The sequence below is a fragment of the Blennius ocellaris genome, assembly GCF_963422515.1.
Source record: "Blennius ocellaris genome assembly, chromosome: 20".
Taxonomy (NCBI): domain Eukaryota; kingdom Metazoa; phylum Chordata; class Actinopteri; order Blenniiformes; family Blenniidae; genus Blennius; species Blennius ocellaris.
In genome coordinates this window covers 3,916,240-3,937,772 of record NC_137669.1, presented here as the reverse complement: position 1 = coordinate 3,937,772, position 21,533 = coordinate 3,916,240, and the positions used below count along the sequence as shown (strand labels likewise).

The window sequence follows — 21,533 nt, the reverse complement described above, 5'->3', positions numbered from 1 at the left end:
CATATCTAAGCTTCAAGGATATGGACAGAAATACAAATGAGATGAGCACAGAGTTTAGGCGGAAGACTTTGTGTGGATCCATTTCTGTATCTAACAGTGAATATTTATTAGTATTTAGAGGTAGGGAATGTTGTTCGTAGCAGTTGGGTTGAGATTAATAAGGTGCCCTTTGTCAGGTAACCAGAAGTTTAATGAAATAGTAGCAGTTAAGGCAACAGTTTCAACTGATGCTAAATTATCGTAATTATTTACTAATGGGGTTTTGCTGCATGTAGAGGTGATTCAGCAACACATGACCTTTTTCATGACACTGAAAATACAAAATATGTGCAGTGGAACTGAAAGATTTCGGTTGTTTGTCGACTTTTTGGTTCAGTTCCTGTCATGATTTCAAAGGAATATCTGCCAAGTTCTAAATCCAAAAGAAAAGTTTCTCGTCATTACAGGATGATGCTCCTCAGGCAACAGCAGTCTGCATGAAGTACACCAAAGAAAATCACAGAGCTAAATTTAGTTTGGAAAAATCACTTTATAAATCACATTGACAAGATGTGTAGGACATGCTGATCTTGCCCCAGAATTTAACCATACATTATTGCTCTTAAAAAAACACCTCAATATGACAGACGTTTCTCCAAATATGAAAGAAAGTGAGTACAGTACGGAGGCACCAGAACTGAATCAAACCGACGACAAATGCTACTTCAACAATCATTCTCCGACTAATGAGGGAAAATGAATGCAAAGTAACAGAAGAGTTGCCAAAAATGACTCCATAGACATGTCATATTGCTCAATTTGTTTTTTGTTGTTTGTTTTATGACTCTTCCTGGGTGTCTTTTGTCCTTGTTTGGGACCGACACATTTTCATAATCTGCGGGATGACTTGAGGGACACTGCGACTGGACATGTGGAAATCTATTGTCTTAGCATGTTTTCCTTTTGGGAATCCAACGAGCCTGTTGGGTCCTGAAGTGTGAAGATGAAATATTATTCTTGAATAGTGTTATAAATAGTGTTTAAGTTCTTCTCTTGTCAAAACAAGACTGATTGGTCTGTCACTGAATGCCTGCCAGCTATTATTTTGAATGATGCCGTCATGTACTGTGGGTGCTTCAGAAAAATAACAAAAAGCTCAATCTTTTTGAGTGCCTCGGGTTATTTGTCGGAATTTAAAGAATGGATGGAAAACAGAGAGATTGGTTATGTTTTCACAATGATACCCTGATTACTCAAATGCCCATATAGTTTTTACTGGGATGGGGAATGTTATGATGTATTAAATGCCTCATGAATTTTATCCTGTAACAGCTTTTTTTTCACCATTTTTTCTGCCTCTCATGTAACTTACAAGTATTTTTGTTGTTGTTATTTTTCAGTAGTCAGGCCTGGCAGTTTGTGCGATAAAGACTTTTGGCTTAATTGTAGGGAAATAAAAGTGCATGAGCATGCGTTGGAAGCTGGACTCAAGACGGTGAACTCCCGTTGGTAGAACAGGAGCTCATTTTATTGGAGCACGAAAAACCCATAATCCTTCGAGATCACAGGAGACTAATGCTCAGACACTTGAAAGAAAGCCATGCAGAAACAAAACACAAACCAACAACCAGAAGATACTCAATATATACAAAAGACACCAGGTGAAGACAATCATATTCTCAGGTACAGGTGAAACACATCAGGGCAGGAACAGCAATCAGACATGAAGAAGGGAAGACAAGGAACCAAAGACTGTGTTGATGATGGCTTTTGCAGGCGATAATAACAATACAGCATGACATAAAGATTCTAAATTGTTTATTAGATGGTGGCGCAATAGTTTGATTTCATGAATATTTCGCTGTTGTTTTGCTGAGACTAAATCATTTAGGCTTTGCATTGCAGGTGGTTGGTCCGATGGTTGGAGTTTACTCACAAACCTGAGAGAAAAAGTGCTGAAAGTCTTGCACAGAGTGGCCGGAGACAGTTTTATGAAACAGTTTTCTCCCAGAAACACCCGAAATGACTGTCACTGTTCCTGTTTGGGCAGCTGCTGTCACTCCCACTGTGTTGTGTTCCGTTTATAAAACAGCTTCCATTCTTCTTCTGTCACATTTTCTAATATGGCAAGTTAAATAATCACTTTTTAGTTTATGCTTTTCCATTGTTTTGTGAGCTCTTAAAGCTGACGAAATACACAATGAAGAGCCCTCAAATATTTTCAGCAGTGACCTGAAGATCAATATTAAAATATTGATACTCCAAGTATCTAGTACAGGTTTGTCTAATCTTGGTCCTCAAGTTCGCCTGTCCTGCATGTTTTAGCTCTCTCCCAGTTGCATCACACCCAATTGCAATGGGGGGCACATTATTGGGCTTTTTTGCAACCTTGGTGATGACATCATCATTAGATTCAGGTATGCTGAAGCAGGGAGCAAGCTAGCTAAAACATGCAGGACAGGGGCTCTCGAGGACCGGAGTTGGGCACCCCTGATCGAGTATGTCTGGTTTTGGATCGATGTTAAAACAAGCTCTGATCACTGTGATGTTAACATGGTGGGATAAATTCCCCACAACACGCATACGCAGCACACAGCAGTGCAGAAGTTTGGGCAGTGCAGCACCAACATAGTTCTGCCAGGATGGTTGGCACAGCTGAAACAGTTTTTTTCTGCCAGAAGGAGCATTTTGTTCAGGACCCCGCAATGCGGAATTTTCTTCTTGTTCTTAAGGAGTATGAATCGGCCTTAACGCCTCAGACTTTTGTACAACAAATCTGTATTATATCATTCTGGCGATGCCAGTGATGGCTTCACTTGTTATGAGATCTGAAAATAAAACAATATATTGAATGTTAAATATTAGCTGCTATTTGTACAAGGTTTTTGTTTTATCACTACATGCCAATTAGACGCAAACAGACATCTTACAACTTCTGTAGACCATCTTGTCAATCTGTTGTCCAACCTATAGATCAGGGGTGTCAAACATGAGGTCCGTGGGTCCAAAGCCTTAAGGACATGCTCTCATGTTCAGTATATTTGGCTCTATGTTGAGATTGTAGTCATTTTCGGTAGTGATTGTTTGATTTTGTGAAATTATAGACATTTTGTCACATATAATCTGCGCCACAACAAGGAATAACTATAGAATGTGAATTTAAAGGTTACTATGGCGCTACTTTACCGGTTGAGATGAAATTGGGCTGCATCTGGCAGCTGAACTATAATATGTTTGACACCAATGCTTTTTTTTACAGTTATTTATTGTTTATAATTTGTCCAATTTATCTCAGAAAAAGTGTTTTTCACATTGTAGGAATGTTTTATGCAAAGCTCACAGGTTTAATGGAGAATGTCCTCTATTTACAGTCAATGATAACAAGGATAGTGTTACTAACCGGCATATCTCATGTGTTCGTACTGGTATTCTTGTGACATTTATTGTAAACAATGTTATTTGGTGTCTTTGAACTTCTCCTCGTGCCCTGTGAAGCAAAACGTTGCTGTGCTCGCCAGTCAGTTCAATGCTAATTTCATGTTAACATTTTGGGATGGAATGAGCCACGGAGCATCTTTCTGGAGTATAAAACCAGCTCCTATGAAAAGGTGACACACAGAATCACAGATAAGAAATCTCAGAGATGCATTCGCTCTGATCTTATCAAGAGACAGGGGGTAAAAAAAAAAAAAAAAAGTGCTGATAAGTTTCCTTCAGCTTCAGTCGCCGCCGGAGCCATGTGCAACTGCCACGAGAAAAGCCTTTGCTCTTTATCTCAAACACACAGATTTCTGACTGATCGCTCTCTCTCTCTCTCTCTCTCTCTCTCTCTCTCTCTCTCTCTCACTCTCTCTCTCTCTGTCTCTCTCTGTCTCTCTCTCTCTCTCTCTGCAGTTTAACTTTGTCGGCAAACTCCTGGGGCCACGCGGGAACTCGTTAAAGAGACTACAGGAGGACACTCTCACAAAGATGTCGATTCTGGGGAAAGGATCCATGAGAGACAAAGAGAAGGTAACCCCTCCACTCTGTTTGGTTCTGTGCTGAACTTTGACCTCTGCATCGCCACATCGCTGCATCGCCTGCTGTCACTCTTTAACTCGGTGTGAAGTGGAGGTGCACCACATTTTGAGTAAATCCGTAACCCCGGTGGGAAAATACCCCAGATGTCTTGAAACCTACAAGTCAGATTTTCAACACGACATTCTGCAACACAAGTTGATGATAAAAGTGTATAAAACCCTTGAAAACTCCTCATTTTTCATATCGCGTCGTATAGCCAAGGACACAAAGTGACACGACATTACACCGTTTTGCTGACGACGCAAGTATCTATGGAGGCTTCCATTTGTTGTATTTATTATTGTTTTTTTCAGACATGTGAGTTCAAGAACAAAACAAAAATATATAAAATAATAACACAAACAAACAGCACAGCACAATCGAAAAAAGTAACAGATAACTCAATAAATAATGGCCCAAATATCCAAAAAGGAGTAGGAACAAGGCCATTGTTGTTATTGTCCATCTACAGTACTTGCGCATGCGCAGAACAACTGTTTACTACAAGACCAACATTTCAGAATTTCAGAAAGGCTGTGTTTTCCCGTCTGCATGGAGATGGGGTCGGAGCATTTTCAAAAAGTTGCTATCTTTTAAAGTTGTGTGAAAATGTTGTCACTTAATATGGTGAAACCACAATAGGAGGAAAAAACAGCATGCACGTACAGGGAGAACATTTATACCCTGCAAGTAAAATCCTTTAAATATTCACAAACTGTTCCAAAACATCCAAGATCATTATGGATGGAGAAAAGGGATCAAAAGAAAGAAAACCACTACAAATATCCCAGAACGATGTTAAATAAAACATTTACAAACACGTAAAATTATGTTAAGTTCCTAAAATTGATGATGATTGTGAAATGTAGGTGTTTCTTGCAGATTTTGTTGTTTTTTTTTAACAACAAAGTTTACAGATTTTGGTCTAGCAGATCAAATTAGAAACTCTGGTGATTCGTTAAGGAAACGAGTCCAGACCTTTCATAGTCGTAGTACCAGTACCAGCAGCAGTGTGTGGATAAGGAATAATATCTAATACTGCCCAAAAGTACCTTAAAGAGGTATATATTATATATACATATTACATATTATGGTACATTGACTTCCTAAAGGTTTTCCAACAGTAATATGCGCCCCAATGACTGGAACGACGCCCCAGAAGTGAAGAAAGTGTGTCCTCTCTCTCTCTGGCTTGTTTCAGTTTATAAAAAGTGTGTTGCTCCAACCAGCCAATCAGAAATCAAACCCTATATAGCGTCATTAGGAGTTCAGCCAATCACAATCAAGGTAGGCTCCTCCTCTTTGACTCCTCCCACAACCAGGCAGCTCTGCTCTGGCACATGGCAGCACGAGAGGAAGTACTTCCTCCTCTTCCCAAGATGGGCGTGTGTGGGCGGAGCCAGTCCAGCTCACACAGACACAGCAGATTGTGAATGCAGCTCCTATGATCCAATATTGAAATGAAGGAAAAATAAAGGGAAAGCAATCAATTTTGGAAACAAGGATTTCTGGACCAACAGCTGGAGAATATAACTCCTTTAAGACCTTATAAACACTGATAGCAAGAATGTGACATTATTCCAGGGAGTTAATAAACAAAAGCTCTAATAGCGTTCATTCAGAGTTCCCAAAGCCTCCACCTGGGCCTCTTCATCTTGTTCTGTCCAATCAAGTCTAAAAGCCAAATGTGTTCCGTTTCAAGGCTGCTCAGCAGGACGCCCCGGTGACTTTGACCGCTAAAACTCCTGATGGGAACTTTTCCTGCTGAGTCTTCCAAATACTTTGAATCCGGTTGACGGAGGACAATCACTCAGGACACGTATGACTGACGTTGAGAATCAAACCCCCCCCCCCCCCCCCCCCAGTCGACCTTGGCGCCTGTTGGCGGCCCCTTCAAGCCTTTAGCAGCCAAATCCCCCCCCAATCCCGGCACTGTACGCTTTATCAGAAGTTACATGTTTCCTACTCATCACTTTTAAAGGGGCAATGAAGTGCAAACAGAAAATGTTAATGTGGCTACAGAGATGTTCTCCCGACTTCATACAGTATGTTGGGCAGAAATCAAACCAAAGGAAAAGTACCCAGACATGATAAACTATTGTAGTATTCCATACAAAGCACACTGCTTCGTGTTGCAGGGTTTGCTTTCAGACGACAGTCTTTGCTTTAGAATTGTAGCTCCTTGCTGTTTTGTCATCCGTGTTGCCCTCCGGCTGCCATGATGCAGCTTTCATATTTGTGTTGCAATTTTTTTCCAATTCCTATTGCAAGTTCAGCATTTTTGTTGCAGCTTATGTATTCATATTGAAGTTGCAGCTTTTGACTTTGTGTTTCTGCATTACCATTGAGGCGGCCATAGCTTAGTCGGTTAGTTCGGTTCCATAGCTTCCCTGTCAAAGACAATGCTCCACCTTTTTAGGGTTCTTATATAATCGGGAATAAATCAAATGTGTTCACCAATCATGTTGCAGCTTTAGAGCCAGTTTACATGACAACATTTCGACAATGTCTGTTCACATGGAAATGGCAGAAACACTGTAAACAATGCAGTTAGCGTGTAGGGCCACTAGTGGGTGCTGAGGTTCTGTATTAAACCCAGACACAAATGCTCTCTGGGAAACATTAAAGCCATTTAAAATGAAAACTTGTCTCGAACTCTGTTGTTTTGGTTGTTGTCAGAAATAATCCACCTGCACTCCTGATGACGGAGTAGTAAATAGTACACTTTATTAGAGAAGCTGCCAAGAGCACAAGCAGCATTCACTGTTATGAAGGAGTCGTTCTTGTGCACGTGCAGAACGATTTATTACGACGGTGCAGACTTGTATAGAAGCAGCGTTTTCAAAAAAGTTGTGTTTTTCCCGTTTCCATGGAGTCGGAGTCAGAATGTGTTCAAAACTTGCCTTCTCTCTCATTTCTATGGCGATGTCGTCAAAATGTTGTATTGTCTACGATTTGTTACTTTTGCGAGACGTATTTGCTGAAGCGTTTTCAAAAGCTTCTACTTTGGAAGCAATTTTCATAAAATTGCGTTTTCACTTGCTCTAAGCACTGTTGTCATGGAAACAGACACAGACAATTGAACGTGAGTTGACAGGGCCTTTGTATTGTCGCCTTCATTACTTAAACAATACTGAAGACCTTATTATTTGCTGTCAATGCAGTACATTTTATTTATAGCACTGTTTTCATCCCCAGAGGGGAAATTCCATCCCGAATGACCCGCCGGTTGCAGCCGCAAAGAGCAGTGCTCGGGGGGGGGGGGGGGGGGGGGGGGGGGGGGGTCTTGCTCAGGGACCCCCAGTGTATGTTTTTTGGCAATGTGGAGGAAACCAGAGTACCAGTGGGGAACATGCAAACTCCACACAGAAAGGCCCCGGGCCATATTTGAACTGTCAAACCCACCACGTTCTTGATGTGAGTGCGAGGTCCTGATCAAGGTTGCTTGAAGCTTTAATTTATTTTGTTTTTTTTGGTAATTTTTATTTCATATTGGGTTTTTTTTCACCATTTAAAATGTTTATATTTGTCACATTTTTTTTTTGTTTTACATAAAGCTCTGACAGTTGCTTTGCATTGTGGGCTTTTACAATCATTTTGCAGATTTTGCATTGTCATAACCCACGTGGGGCTCCGTCACTTGCTGACCTGCCTTAATTCAGATTATTCTCAGAGAAGACGGCAGACTTTTGATCTTTTCACTACATCTGTGTGTCATCAACTCTCTTCATGCGTTGATTTTATACAGCGCTTTTCCTTCGCACTCAAAGACACTTTACATTACATTATTCATTCATGCCATACTCGATGGTGGTAAACTACGAAGGCAGCCACAGCTGCCTCGCATCAGTCTGACGGAAGCGAGGCTGTCATCGGCTCCCTCTGACCACCACCAACCACTCACTCTCGTACTACATTCACACAGGCAGTTGGGGGGGGGGGGTTCAGTGTCTGAACATGACTTCGGCATGTAGACAGGCAGAGATGGGAATCAAACCTGCAACCTTCCGACCGGGAGACGACCGCTCTACCAACCGAAGATTGCCGCCCCCATTTCCATAGAACTTGCCGTCTAAGAATTTGGCTTCATTAAACCTGTGAAGGGAGCGATCTGGATTGTGTTTATGTTTCCGGGCTGTTTGTGTCTGTTCGTCTGGGGTCGCCCCCGCCGCCTCACACTGCGTCTGATTGACAGCTCTCGGGTCGCCGGGACTGTGTTTTGCTTCGCGAAAGCAGCTGCATCTTGAAAACAAATTTCAAAAGTTTATGGAAATGTGAACGATCCCGGGGATCACCGAACATGCCTGACTTCTCCCAAACCCCCCCCCTCCCCACCCCCCCCCCCTCTCTCTCTCTCTCTCACACAGTCGTTTTAAGTGCTCGTACACAAAACAACACTCTTCTCCAGATTTGTGGCTTTGTTTTCACATAAATTCGGTGTCTTCGAGAGGAGGGCGCTTTTTTTTTTTTATAATGATTCCAATGAAGCCGCATGAATAAAAGAATGGATTTTGCGAGCTGGGAATTTCCAACAACAATCCGGTTTAATGATTCCTATCAGCCGTGATCATGTCAGCACATAAATAGAGGATATAAATGAGTCTAACAGCAGATCTTTAGCCGTAGAATTGATTGCATGCCGGACTGTTTAACAGGGGATAAATTGACTTCACTTGGCCCGTCTCTCTCCTCTGCCTCTGTTTGTCGGAGGTGATTTGTTGGCGGCGATGATTCTCGCGATCATACGGCGCATTCTTTTTGATTACCGCGATCAATATCCTTTGATGGTCGGCTCCTCTCGAGTGTCTCGGAGAGAAAGATCTGTCACGGAGTATGTGCTGACCTCGGCAGGCCTCACCTGTCTGCGCTGACCCCCCCCCCCTCGATGAGTGATTAATGACGGACAGCTTTCGGTCGGTTTTACACTCCGAGCGCCTCTGATTCCTTTGTTTTTAGGGTTGCACGGGGATGAGGGATACACCTTTGCTCCAAAATGAATTCTTTATGTTGAGCTGCATGCTGACTCTCAGTTTTTCAGCCTGGCGGCATGTGGCATCGTATCTTTCTGCTCTTGAAAGTTCCTGCTGGAGGTCAGAGAGCCGAGCCCTGCAGAGGGACCTGGAAAAAAAAGTAAAAGATAAAGATGTGAGGGGAACAGTGTGGTGAAACACTGTTACCTTTAAAGTAACTTTGCCTTTACGGATTAAAAAATATCCAAAATAATGGAAGGGTTCCTCAATACAAAGTCAACTTAAGTGACCAAAAAACTTCCTTTTGCCTGGACTTGCCCCATTTTTTTACATCCTGTGAAGTTTTTCAAGCATGAATTTGAATTGACTACAACTTTGCAAATACTATTATGGTACTGTAGGCCAGTGGTTCTCCACAATATGTGAAATAGAATTTCTTCATTATTTTCTATAAACACTTTGGGTTTGATTCCGTCTCTGGGTGTTTGGTGGTCTGGTGCCGATTCAGTTTACAGCTTCAAACTTTCCTTCACAAACTATTTTCTTTTCTTTTCATTGCTGTAAAGGATAGATTCAATTGTGTTCATTGTGTCAATGGAGTGATATTCTGTGTAACTCCCATAGTACACTGCTTTGTTTTTTTTCAATTCCAACAAATTCAACTTTTGTCTTTTTTCTCCCACTGCTTACTTTATGTATAATGCAGATACCTAAATAGTATTTTTGTTATACATTTTTTAAATGCAGCAATTGCAGAGCCTTGCAAGAAGTGAACTGTTGCGCTACAATGCATCATGGGAGTTTGGGTTGGTGGGATTTTACGTTCCATTATTGCGGGTTATTTTGAGCTTGGATCGTTTTTGGTGATGGTGTTGTGTGGTGTTTTTGTTATATAGTTAATCTAATTAGTTGGTTTAGCTCAGCTTAGTTTAATAATTGTAATATTTTAACCATGAGTGAAGAGGTTTGTGTGTTTCAAGTCCTCTTGCATTGCTGATCTTGTTTGTGTGTCAAAATAAAAGTCTATGTCACTTGTAATTGTCATTAAAAGAAAGATGTGTTCAGTAAGTGTGACTCTTCTCCACAGTTCACCACAACATATTTTTAAATGATTGACAGAGCTCTTATTAAAAAGGGTTAAACTCAGTTGTTTTGTGACATAAATGAATGAAACATGAACGACATAGCAAGTTAAAAAAAAAAAGAAAATGTTTTACCCTATAAAATCAAGAGCCCCCCTGGTTGTGGGGTTAATCACTGCACTAGTTAATCATCAAGTGCCTACACTTACATGGAAGAGTAATTGTATCCTGCTCAGGAGGTGAACCTGGAATACATTCATTATATATCAGAAGCTCTCATCCTGCACACGCCTGAGCTCATATCATCAGGTAAATATTTGCCGACGCCGCGCTAACAAGAACGTGAGCAACAGAGAAGGTTGAAAGGCGCCGAGCTGTTAGAAGTGGGAGTCCCTCCCCTCCCCTCCCCTCCCCTCCCCTACCCTCCGCCTGGTTATGGCACCTCGGCCGTCCCGGTGCTGTCAGGAGATGATAGAAAGGCTTCGGCCCCCCCGCCTCGTTACCACCCTGATTAACTCATCCATTCTTCTCTCTGGGAACCGCACTTCCTCTTTAATTTTCCTGATAGACAAAATAATCACATTCCCTTTGTTTCGCTTGGCCTGAAGTCTCCGGGTCGGGTTTGATTTGTGAGCCGCTGCAGAGAAAGTACCTTCTCATGCTCAGTTATTGAATGGAGCTGTACTGCATGTGGCGCTGATGCTTTATGAGTTGAGGTTTGTTCTAAAGTGTTGCAGGATGAGCACCTCCCTCCTCTCCCACTGCACACGCTTTGTCTGGCGCCAAGTGGATATTTATAGTTGAATGTTGGATTTCCATTATGTGTTCATGTTCATGATTGTAACTGTCACTTTTTTTCCTAGTTTGATGCTTTTAACTTAAAATATTTGATATCGTCACCAACTGTTGGGACTATGGCTGAATGATACATCTCAAATACATAAATAGAAATGTGTCTGGAATTTACCGTGATCGCAATATGGGATATATGTATATATATGTACCGTGAAACCGTGTACCGATACCAGTACTCATTAATCACCATTAATCCTGATTCACACTCTATACACACAAACCACATGAAAAAGCTGCTGACATTCTGACGTTGCTGATGGATGACGTCACATGACACATGTTCTATTGAGGATCTTTTACGAGTACAAATGCGATGTGCAGTATCGGACGCGATATCTTACACCGGTGTCGGTGCATCTCTATTAAGCTCTGCCATCTTTATAAAAAAGTGCCTTTCAAAATGTCCTCTGTCAGAATAAAATAATGAGTACGTTTTTTCATGTCATCATGATTTCTTCTCAAAAGTTAAAAAGAAGGTAAAACACATAAGGACAGCAGATAAAATTAGAGCGTTTTTATTTAGTTTTTTCACATACATCTTGTTCTTTTCTCGTTCATTTTATTTATTTATTTTTTTTAAATAACAAATAATCAGTGACATCTGTTTTTGCTCCTCCTGCCTGAGTAAATGTCAAAGCCAAAGCTGTTCTTTGTTTGCTGTCGTTGTGTTTTTGCGAGTCGTCTTGTGAAAGCTGCCTTTTTGAAGGGTTTACGTCCCTTTTTTCTCGTCTTCCTTAAAGGTGATGCATAGTGCAGCAGCTGCAGCTTTTTGCAGCGGCATTTGCAGACCTTTTTTCCTTTTTTTTTCTCCGCGACTTCTCCATTGTGTGCGAATCTTCTTGGCCTATTTGGAACGAATGTGTCGGCGTCTTTCATCCATCCCTCGTGTCAAAGTTTTATGTACTTTATTTGCTGCCTGCACAATTCAAACAATTTCCCAATGTCACTTTTGATCCATCATGTTGTGCGTTAAGTGCAGCATCCCGGAGTCACACAAAAGGTGTTTTGTGAGGCAGGAAGTCACGATAATGTTCCTTTTTTCACCCCTATTCTGTCCATTGTAAGGGGGAAAAAATGCTTCTATTTTGTCATTTTGAAAAATGTTACCAGCCCCACCGTTACAATCTGTAGCTAAAGAAAATGCTTCTCACACGCTAACATATTGGTATATGTGGTGAAAAACCTGAGTTGCACTTTAACCTTCATAGGTGAATTTAATCTGACTTTGGAATGCTCAAGTTCAATTGTTTTAAGTTTCAGTACTTTTTGCACAACTTGCTGTTTTCTAACAGGAGCTGCAGAGCATGCATTCCGTGAGCTCAACCGTTTACATGTCAGTAGTTTAACTCAGGTGTTTCGTTGCTTCTTCTTCTCATTTTTCCCCACTGACACGCATAAGTTAGAGCATCTTCCTCCCATTAATTAACGCAACTTCCGCTGAACTTAATAAGAACAACCATCACAGCGCTAACAGCTAAATGTTCAGTTTGTAATTGATGTTTACAAGTAAAGTGTCCTCGAACTTAAAATAAAAAAGTATCTAATTCATGTCCCCAAATAATGTTCAGTCATTTTCCGTGACATTTCCAGCTGTTGAATCTCAGACGTTCTAACTTTTGTTCATTGTAATTACACTGTGAATGTTGCAGTGGAGTATTTGTGGGCAGTTTTTACCCCGTTCTTACCTGCAGGGTTTTGTGAGACTGGCGTGAGTCAGCCTCACTTGGACCCTGCAGGGTGACCGTGGACACGCTGCCCCGGAACACAATTCTGTCTATTTTAAAGTTAAATGCATCAATCTGTGCGCACCGACTGGGAGAGACGTGTTGCTAAAGCAACGGGGCAAAACAAAATGGCATTTCTCCTCCTGGGTCGTCTGTACAGGCACTACGGTGGGACAGAAGTGGGCCGTGGTGAGCCGCCACGGTCAATGAATTCGTCAGAAAATGTTTGTCTGAAAAATCTAGTGATTTTTAATTAGTTTTCAAGCAGAGGTTTGTGGCGGGCTGCGGTTCACTTCGAGCTGAGTTTATAGATTTAATTGAGTGTTCCCAAGTTGACACGGCACAGAAATGAGCTATTAACCATCTTGCAATTCAATAAATTACCAAAAAAAACATGTTGCAATTATATTGAAATGCACAGATTCTCAGTTCTTTGTTCTGAGAGAATCAGTGGCTTCCAGCTGAAAGGATTCTTCACAGCTTTCAGTGCTAGTTAGCAAATTGAATATATATATTCAATTCCCATTAAATGATTCCCAAAGAAAAATAAACATGGGGAAATTTCAAATGAGATGATGATACAAACATTCCATGTTTAACTAGTTAATATTTCCAATATTAATGACAGTGGATGTCCATTTACACCACAACGGTTCTCAGAGCCACTGAGAAGCAACTTTCTGTGCTTCTCATCGTTTCTGCCGTTTCCGTGTAAAAGGACATCGTTTTTCAAAGCTTTGCCATGTAAATGTAAAACTTTTCTGAAATGAAAACTCAAAAACGATGTGTTTTCACTTGCAGTGCTCGAACAGATTCCTAATAGTGAAGCTCCTTCTGACTGGACCAGTTTTCAGCAACTCGATAAAGAACGGTCACATTTATTATGCAGTCTGAATGGTTGGGTTGGACGCTCACTTGCATATTTGACCAAATAAAAAGCAACCGTGGGTAAACTTTTAAAATTTCCAAGGTGCTTTTATCCATTTAAACCCTGTCAGCAAGCAGCTCCACCCTTCTTGCGTTTTAATGCCCCTTTGTTTTGCACAGATTTGGGGAAAACTGCATTGTCGAGCTGGACAGATGAAGTAATTCAAAGGTATCATTAGGAGCATAATGCGAGAAAGTTTTGTTGTGTAATACAATCTGTTTACATCTTGAATTTACCTTATTGTGCCATTTTGTAATACCTGTTACCTCAACCAGATCTGCCGATGTCATCTCAACCGTGAAAATGCGAAGCGATTTCAGGGCATATTCGTACGAGAGAAGATCTAGTAGATCAAATATACATCAATACAAATGGTATTATAACTAAATGAGGTAATGTACCGGTTTGTTGGTTCAACTTTTTAAATACTAACGTTCATCATTGATCTAGTCTTATCAAGCGACAGACAGACGACAGTATAAAAGTAAACGATGAGAAGTTTTTGATGATATTGTAGAAAACATCTCTATGTTGGATCAGATCTGGATGAGAAGCTATAAAGTGGTTCCAGTCCATGTGGTGCCTCTAAATCCCATTAATCCTCATTTTACTGGTCACCAGTTAAGGAAAAAGCCTTAATCTTGTTTTGTGTGCTTTCAGTATATATACATGTTTGTCTTGTTAAAGGGGAAATCTGGCCTGTTGTGTGCCTGCGTTACTTCGGCTGTCAGGAGCACAGACGACGAGAGCCGGTAGAGCGACGGGTTCATCACTGCAGCGGGTGGCAGCGTGTAAACAAGCGTGCGCAGCGTCACCTGTCAGGCGGACTGCTTTAATAACATACTGCCATGTCCGTCTTTTTCGGTTTTCTCTCTCTCATTTGAACGCGGATCCCAGGCTTTGACTCTGTCGCTCTTTAAGCTGTGGCTCACTGGAGGAGGGATCTCCAGCTTCTGCGTCTGGGGCGCCGTGGCCCTCCTGGTTTCCCAGGGGAGAACGGCTTTTCATAAGTAGATTTACAGAGTTGGGGGTGGGGGGGAGGGGTTCAAAAACAGAGGGAAGATGCTGCCAATAGATATGAAAAACAGACAGCTGTAATCTCCCGCCACGGGCTGCTTAGCTGTTATACGACTCTCCAATGCTTCTTATCAGCTCAGAGAGACAGAGAGAGAGAGAGAGAGAGAGAGAGAGAGAGACATCAGTCTTCTCTTGGATGAAAAGTGTTATAATATCATATGCAAATGTTGTGGTCACACGCAGGCCATGTCCACACAAGGCAAAATAATCTTTTTTTCCCTCCCCATCGTTCTTAAAAACCTCCCCGTCCACACAGCATCGCTGCACGAAACGTCCGCATCAAACGAGTCAAAACGAGGTACTGGTGTACATTTATCAGGCCTACAGGTGGCGCTGTAATGCTGCCACAGAAAATACAGCAATGACAAAAGACACGGAGTGCACCTCAAATTATTTGGCACTTGCCAAGATTCAAAATGTGCTTTTGAGAGCTCATAGATAATTTGGCTTGTTTTAAAAGTTATTTACTGATTTTTTTTTATTTTTTTATTTTTTTAATTAATCCTTGATTTTGCAATATTATCCTGAATCTAGATTTTAAAAATCTTTTTTCAAGATGTTTCAAGTTAGATTTACTTGCTGCATGGACAGATGATTTCTGTTTAAAGTAATCTGCTCAAATTTAGTGTTTATATAGTATATTTTTGCAGTGTCGGCAAAAGCATATCGCCTTATTGAGCCAAATGGCATTAGGAGCTTCGGCAGCGCGATCCGGAGCGTGTAGACCGCTATTGTTGTCGTCAAATGATGTCATGGAGAAGGGTCGGGTGGTGACATCATCATTTTTCACTAAAGTGCACTCCCCTATAACACCCTCGGTGGGAGTACACAAACAAATAAAGTCGGATTCCTACTTTAAGTGACTTTCCACGATAAAACTACCAGGTCCCAGGAGAATTTGGACTAGGAGTCGTGACTGTCTGAGGAGATGGAGCGTTGAAAAAACAATTGCGTTATCTCCCTGTTCCATGGCAAAAAATTCTGAGAATTTTAGAAAAGTTGCATTTTCAGTGTCTCCTGGGTGTAAACGGACACCTACAACGTTTTTCCTTTGAAAACTGTAGCTTGGCAAACTCCACACAGAAGGTCTCTGGGCTGCATTTGACCCCACGACCTTCTCGCTGTGACACGACAGCGCGAACCACGGCCCCACCGCGTGGTCTAAGACTTCAGCAGTGCAATGACATAGATGGAGTCGTGTGCAGAAGAACTACTGAACACAGAAGTGTAGAGTTTCCGAAAAGTTCCATCTTGGAAGTCGTTTTCAGTGGCTCCAAGCACCGTTGTCATGTCAACAGACACTGAAGACGTTTCTGTTTGAGCTTGCAGCCAAGGCCTGAAATGCCCCCTGGCTTTGACCAGCCACAGGGAGAACATTGAACCAGAGGCAGCTTATGCTGACTGGATCTGGGTTTTTTTCTTTTTTCTTGACTGGTTGTTTTTCATGTCTTTTTTCAAGCAAATATAGTGAGAAGCACATGAAAGGGAGGATGGGGAGACAGATCTACGAGAGCTAGTCTCTTTCCAGCATACACCCCCCCCCCCCCCCCACACCACTACCCCACCCCCCACCGGCAGCTCTATGCGCAAAGCAGTCCTCCGCTAGTAAAGCGCAGATTTATGGGGGGAATTAACATATCATTAACATACCACAGGCACTGTTAAAAGAGGGTTATTTATAATTAGGTGACATCAGAGACAGCGGTTTGCCCGGCGCAGGAGAGGCAGAAGGAGAGGAGGAAGTCGCCTCCATTGGAGAGAGGCCCCAGAGAAGACTTTTTTTTTTTTGAAAAGGAGAAACTGGGACGCCAAACCTGTTGTTTCCTGCCCGCGCTGCGGCGGGAGACATTCGGGAGAGTTTTCGCTGCCCTATTTCTCGCCATCAATAACATTTCTCTTGACCTGCTTTTGTCTCGCGGCCCCCGTCGCTGCTGCAGCCCGAATGCGGTAAACGAGGGGTGTCGCTTTCGGTGGGGGGCGGGGGGGCTGGGGGTCTTAAGTGGAACTAAACAGTTAATTCACTCTCAGCTTAAGCCCAAACATCAGCCACATAAAAGCTGTGGATGTGAAGAAAGGAAATGTGGAAATGTGCGGCTGGTGCAGCAGTTGTTTTGAGCAGATATTATTGGCACTTGTCAAGCTGCCTCGTCTGACCTGACAAGCTGACTGACGTCTTGCGGAGGCAAAATATTTGCTGAAACTCCCTGTAGCTCTGTTTGAAAAGACTGTATGTGCTCCGTTGCCTCAACAGTTTATATACAGAAGATGTTTTGCAGCACTCACATCACATTTACACTCCAAGACATTGTGTAATTGGTGCAGGATGAATTAGCGTAGCAGCTAATGGACGGATGTTTGTTATTAGAATGAGATGTTAATTGGCTTTGAGGCTAAGAATTATGATTTGGGGTAAATATCGACACAAGTTGATGATTTCATTTGAATGAAATTCAGTTTTTAATGATTTTCTGCCAACTACGACTTCAATTATATAGGTTTTTCCCCTCAAAGTTATTTTGGCAGGGACATGTTTGCATTTTCCACCAATTCAGTTCAAACCTCATGAAACCAATACTTTTGGGGTTTTGTAGAGAACATTGCTCCAGACTGTCAGACTCCTCCTGCGGTTCGTCAAACTACCGTTTTGTGACCTACAACTTGACAATAGGCTGTTTTCTCAAAACCAGCTTCAGTCATAGAATTGCAAAGTTTCCGTTTTAAAGGTGTTGTAAGGAGGAACAGAGCAACTTTTTTTGTCTGAGATAAATATTTTTGCAATCATTCCGAATGGCTGAATTCTTAAAAAAAAAAGGGAAAAAAAGATCAATCAGAAAATCAGTTGCTTGAAGAGTTCTTTTTGTCTAGATACTGTGCTGATTGGATGGATGGATGGATGGATGGATGGATGGATGGATGGATGGATGGATGGATGGATGGATGGATGGATGGATGGATGGATGGATGGATGGATGGATGGATGGATGGATGGATGGATGGATGGATGGATTTAAAGATTAAATCTCAGACAGTTGTATGGATGGTTGGATGGCTGGACGGACAGACAAAGGCTCCATTCACAAAGTTTGAATAATCTCTCATCCCGACAATTTCCCCCTTTTCCATCAATCTGTTGGATAATCCTCTTTAACCAGGTCATTTAACTAAAGAGGTTCTTTTGTTCTGTTGAGTTGAGAACAGAAACCAAAAGCAACTTCTCCCTGTGAGGAAAGCAGAAGAGATCCTGCTGTTTGCAAACACGCAGGCAAGATAGACCAAGAATATAAATGAGACTTTTTTAAGATATGCTTTCACAATCTAACTCATCCCAAACTTCCTCTACCATGAATTCTTCTTATATTCGGTCTGGAGGTTGTCCTGGGACGTTGGTGTTCAACTGAAAAGCTTTATTTACACCCTTCTTTTGCATCAGATATTGTTTGACTGGATTATCAATAGTAACATACTAAAAGTGAGGCGGCAAGCTTTCCTCTCATCATAATCCTTTGGTATCTCGTTTTCTTCAATTATGTTGCTTCCCACGAGTGAATCTGCCGTTTCTTGTCCTTGAATGTATTTTTAGTTATTTTTCAATGATTAATGCTACATAACTGGTGGGATGGAGGCGACATGTCGTCTACGCTGTGGAACTCAAATCAAAGATCCATGATGTAATAGAACCACCAATTATTTACGACCTCTGACACTGTTAGTCCAGACTGAGTGAATAAATGAACCCGTCTTCTGATTTTCTAAGTGACTCCTCACTTTTTGAACAAGTGCTGTTTTTATAAAAATCCATACTGCACCCCATCAAGTGCGAATCAGAACTCAGCAGCCGGAGTTCCTTGATTTATCTGAATGAAGAGCAGAGCGGTCACGAGTTGCAGGGCAGATCTGTTGAGCGATCGTTGGCTGCGAGGACAGGTGGCTACGTGAGGACAAAGGCGATCAATTAAATGTGACAGCTGCTGTTAAAAAGATTATGAGGAAAGCCTGTTTGGAGAAGGAGCAACTCATAAATATTTTTGGGTTGTGTAGCTCTGCAGCGGCGGAGCATCAAACCTCATTACACCGTCGCTTACTGAGAACTCCCCGCAGTAAGATGGATGTTCCTCGCCGTGACGGTTAATGCCGGAGTGCATACGGTACGCGACCGCCGTGACACCCTCCCTTTTTTTCCCCTTTTTCTTTTGGAACCTGCAGGAAGAAGAGCTACGGCAGAGCGGCGAGGCGAAGTATCACCACCTGAACGAAGACCTGCACGTCCTCATCGAGGTGTTCGCGCCGCCGGCCGAGGCCTACGCCAGGATGGGTCACGCTCTGGAGGAGATCAAGAAGTTTCTCATACCAGTATGTCGCATTTCAGACGGAATCTCTCGCACAAACATACGCACGCCTCGCGCTCACCTGACCCGCCCCCTTCTTCACTCTCAGCCAATCACAGCCAACTTCCTCTCACGGTGCGTTCAAGTGACGCAGAAGAATGGTCATGACCGCTGAAACCACATCATTGCATCAACAACACAACTGCAGAGACGTTACACTATTTCATAGTCATTTCACTGAGTAAAATATAAAAATATAACAAAAAAAAGTCACTTGTAATCTCACTTTGTTACCTTTAAAAGCAAGTCATCATTAAAGTAAGCACATTAGTTTTTAAAGGAGTAAATTGGTAATTAGATTACTTTTTTTTAAGGTCACCGTGGCAACACTGCTCACCTTCGGACCGAGGGGCATTTTAGTGCCACCAATTCAACTAACATGCATTTATTTGGCCTGCGGGAGGAAACCAGAGTTCCTGGAGGAAACGCTGCCATGCGAGGGGAGAACAGCAAACTGCACAGAAAGATATTTGAACTCAGACTCTCACAGTGAAGTGAGAGCGCCAACCACTGCTCCACCCTGCTGCTTTCCTCTGGTCCCATTAACAGCTATATACATCCCCATCAGCTAGTATAAGTTGTATTGAGTATATTATATATATTTTATATATGTATATATATATATATAAGATAAGATAAGATAAGATAAGATCGCCTTATCTTATCTTATCTTATATATATATATATATATATATATATATATATATATATATATATATATCTTTTATACATATATAAAATATATATATATATATATATATATACATATATAAAATATATATAATATACTCAATACAACTTATACTAGTTGTAGTGTATATATATATATAAAATGGAGTCGAATACACCAAACAGAAGACAAACGCATTTTATGTTGAAGGACATTTAACGATTTCATGAAAAATATGAGCTTGCTTTCAGTTTTCGCAGGAGCCAAAACCCTCCTTACCAGCCACTTCTTATTTACTCTTCTTACACCCCCCTGCTACCTCCTCACACACACACACACACACACACACACACACACACACACACTCACACTCCACCCCATTCATTATGGATGATCTCTCAAATGCTCGGAGCGATAATGATTTACATCTCATTATTAAATACCAGCAGACCCCCACTGACTTCGTTACCTGCTCTTGACGGAGCCGACACCTGACGATCACACAAGTCATTTTCCAATTGAAGACGTATTTTCTTTTCACTACAACCCCCCCAAACCCCCCTCCGTGACTGTGTGAGGAGATAAAGGCGAACAGGGAGTCCTGAGGATGTATCGGCGAGGAGATCTGGGATGTTTTGCAGCCTGAGGAAACGGTGGTCACGGCACTACTGTAAAGTACATTAATTAGATATTCCCGAGGCTGCAGCCCTGGAGATAAAGTACGTAATTTAATACAGTGTAATTGAAAGCCAGTCTTTGTGTGTGTGTGTGTGTGTGTGTGTGTGTGTGTGTGTGTGTGTGTGTGTGTGTGTGTGTGTGTGTGTGTGTGTGTGTGTGTGTGTGTGTGTGTGTGTGCAGGATTACAATGATGAGATCAGACAGGCCCAGCTGCAGGAGCTCACGTACCTGAACGGCGGCTCTGAGGACGCCAAGGTGCCGTCGGTGAGGGGCAAGTCAGTGGCCCGTGGGCGAGGGACACCTGTTCCAGGACCTCCCAGGTAACCCGACACAAACATGTGTGTGTGTGTGTGTGTGTCTGTGTGTTGCAGCTGGGGAATATGTATTATTTACTGCCAAGCAGCTTTTTTTCCCCCTTTCCCTTCCAAATGGATGTGTGTACAGTATCCTGTTGCCTTTTCCAACCTAATGGTGTCATTTAGAGCCGTAGCGCTGCGACTGATACAATAACACACAAGCAATATCTGTTCTTTTTATGTGTCAAACATAAGCCTATTAGGTTTTCAACGCCTACTTGACAGACTTCACTTTTCCTTTGTACACGTCAGCCAGCAGCGTTTTTCCTTAGGATTCACTGGATTTACAGTCAGTGTAGATGCTGGCTGTTTTTTTAGTTTCTTTTTCTAATGTGAGTGTATTAATTCTTGATGTAGCTCTGGGTCTGATCCCTGTCTGACGTCCAGAGACCAAGGCCACATACATGTGACAAAATTTCAAGACAAAATGCGTCGTCTTTGCATTCGTGTTTCAGAAAATTGTTATGTTTACGTGATTCTAACAATCATGTACATGAGTATGTGCTGTTGTTTGTTTTTGTAATGAAACAACACACACACGTGTTTTTGAAAATGTACACTTAACTCACTTATACATACTTTTCAAAATAAAGACACCCAAAACTAGTTTTATGTTTTAACTTGAAAATGTTGTGTGAATGGAGGCTGAAGTATGTCCGTCTCAACAATGCTGTAACTTTGGCAGTGAGCATGCACGTCCCAGCTTGCTAACAACTATCAGTCATATTGTAATCATGTTTAGCGTGTAGCCTCGTCAGTGTATGAGCCCC

At 41.9% G+C, this 21,533-nt stretch overlaps 1 protein-coding gene across 1 annotated transcript in view; it reads left to right on the top strand.

Annotated features, from left to right (window-relative positions):
- The window catches only part of khdrbs3 (KH domain containing, RNA binding, signal transduction associated 3), a gene marked incomplete at both ends in the record, with an annotated part of 142,409 nt that overhangs the window by 75,420 nt on the left and 45,456 nt on the right, over nucleotides 1–21,533 (top strand). The window contains 3 exons of the mRNA XM_080516208.1: nucleotides 3,874–3,990; nucleotides 18,878–19,024; nucleotides 20,588–20,727. Of these exons, the coding sequence (XP_080372334.1) occupies nucleotides 3,874–3,990; nucleotides 18,878–19,024; nucleotides 20,588–20,727 (404 nt within the window). The remainder of the gene's footprint in view (nucleotides 1–3,873; nucleotides 3,991–18,877; nucleotides 19,025–20,587; nucleotides 20,728–21,533) is intronic.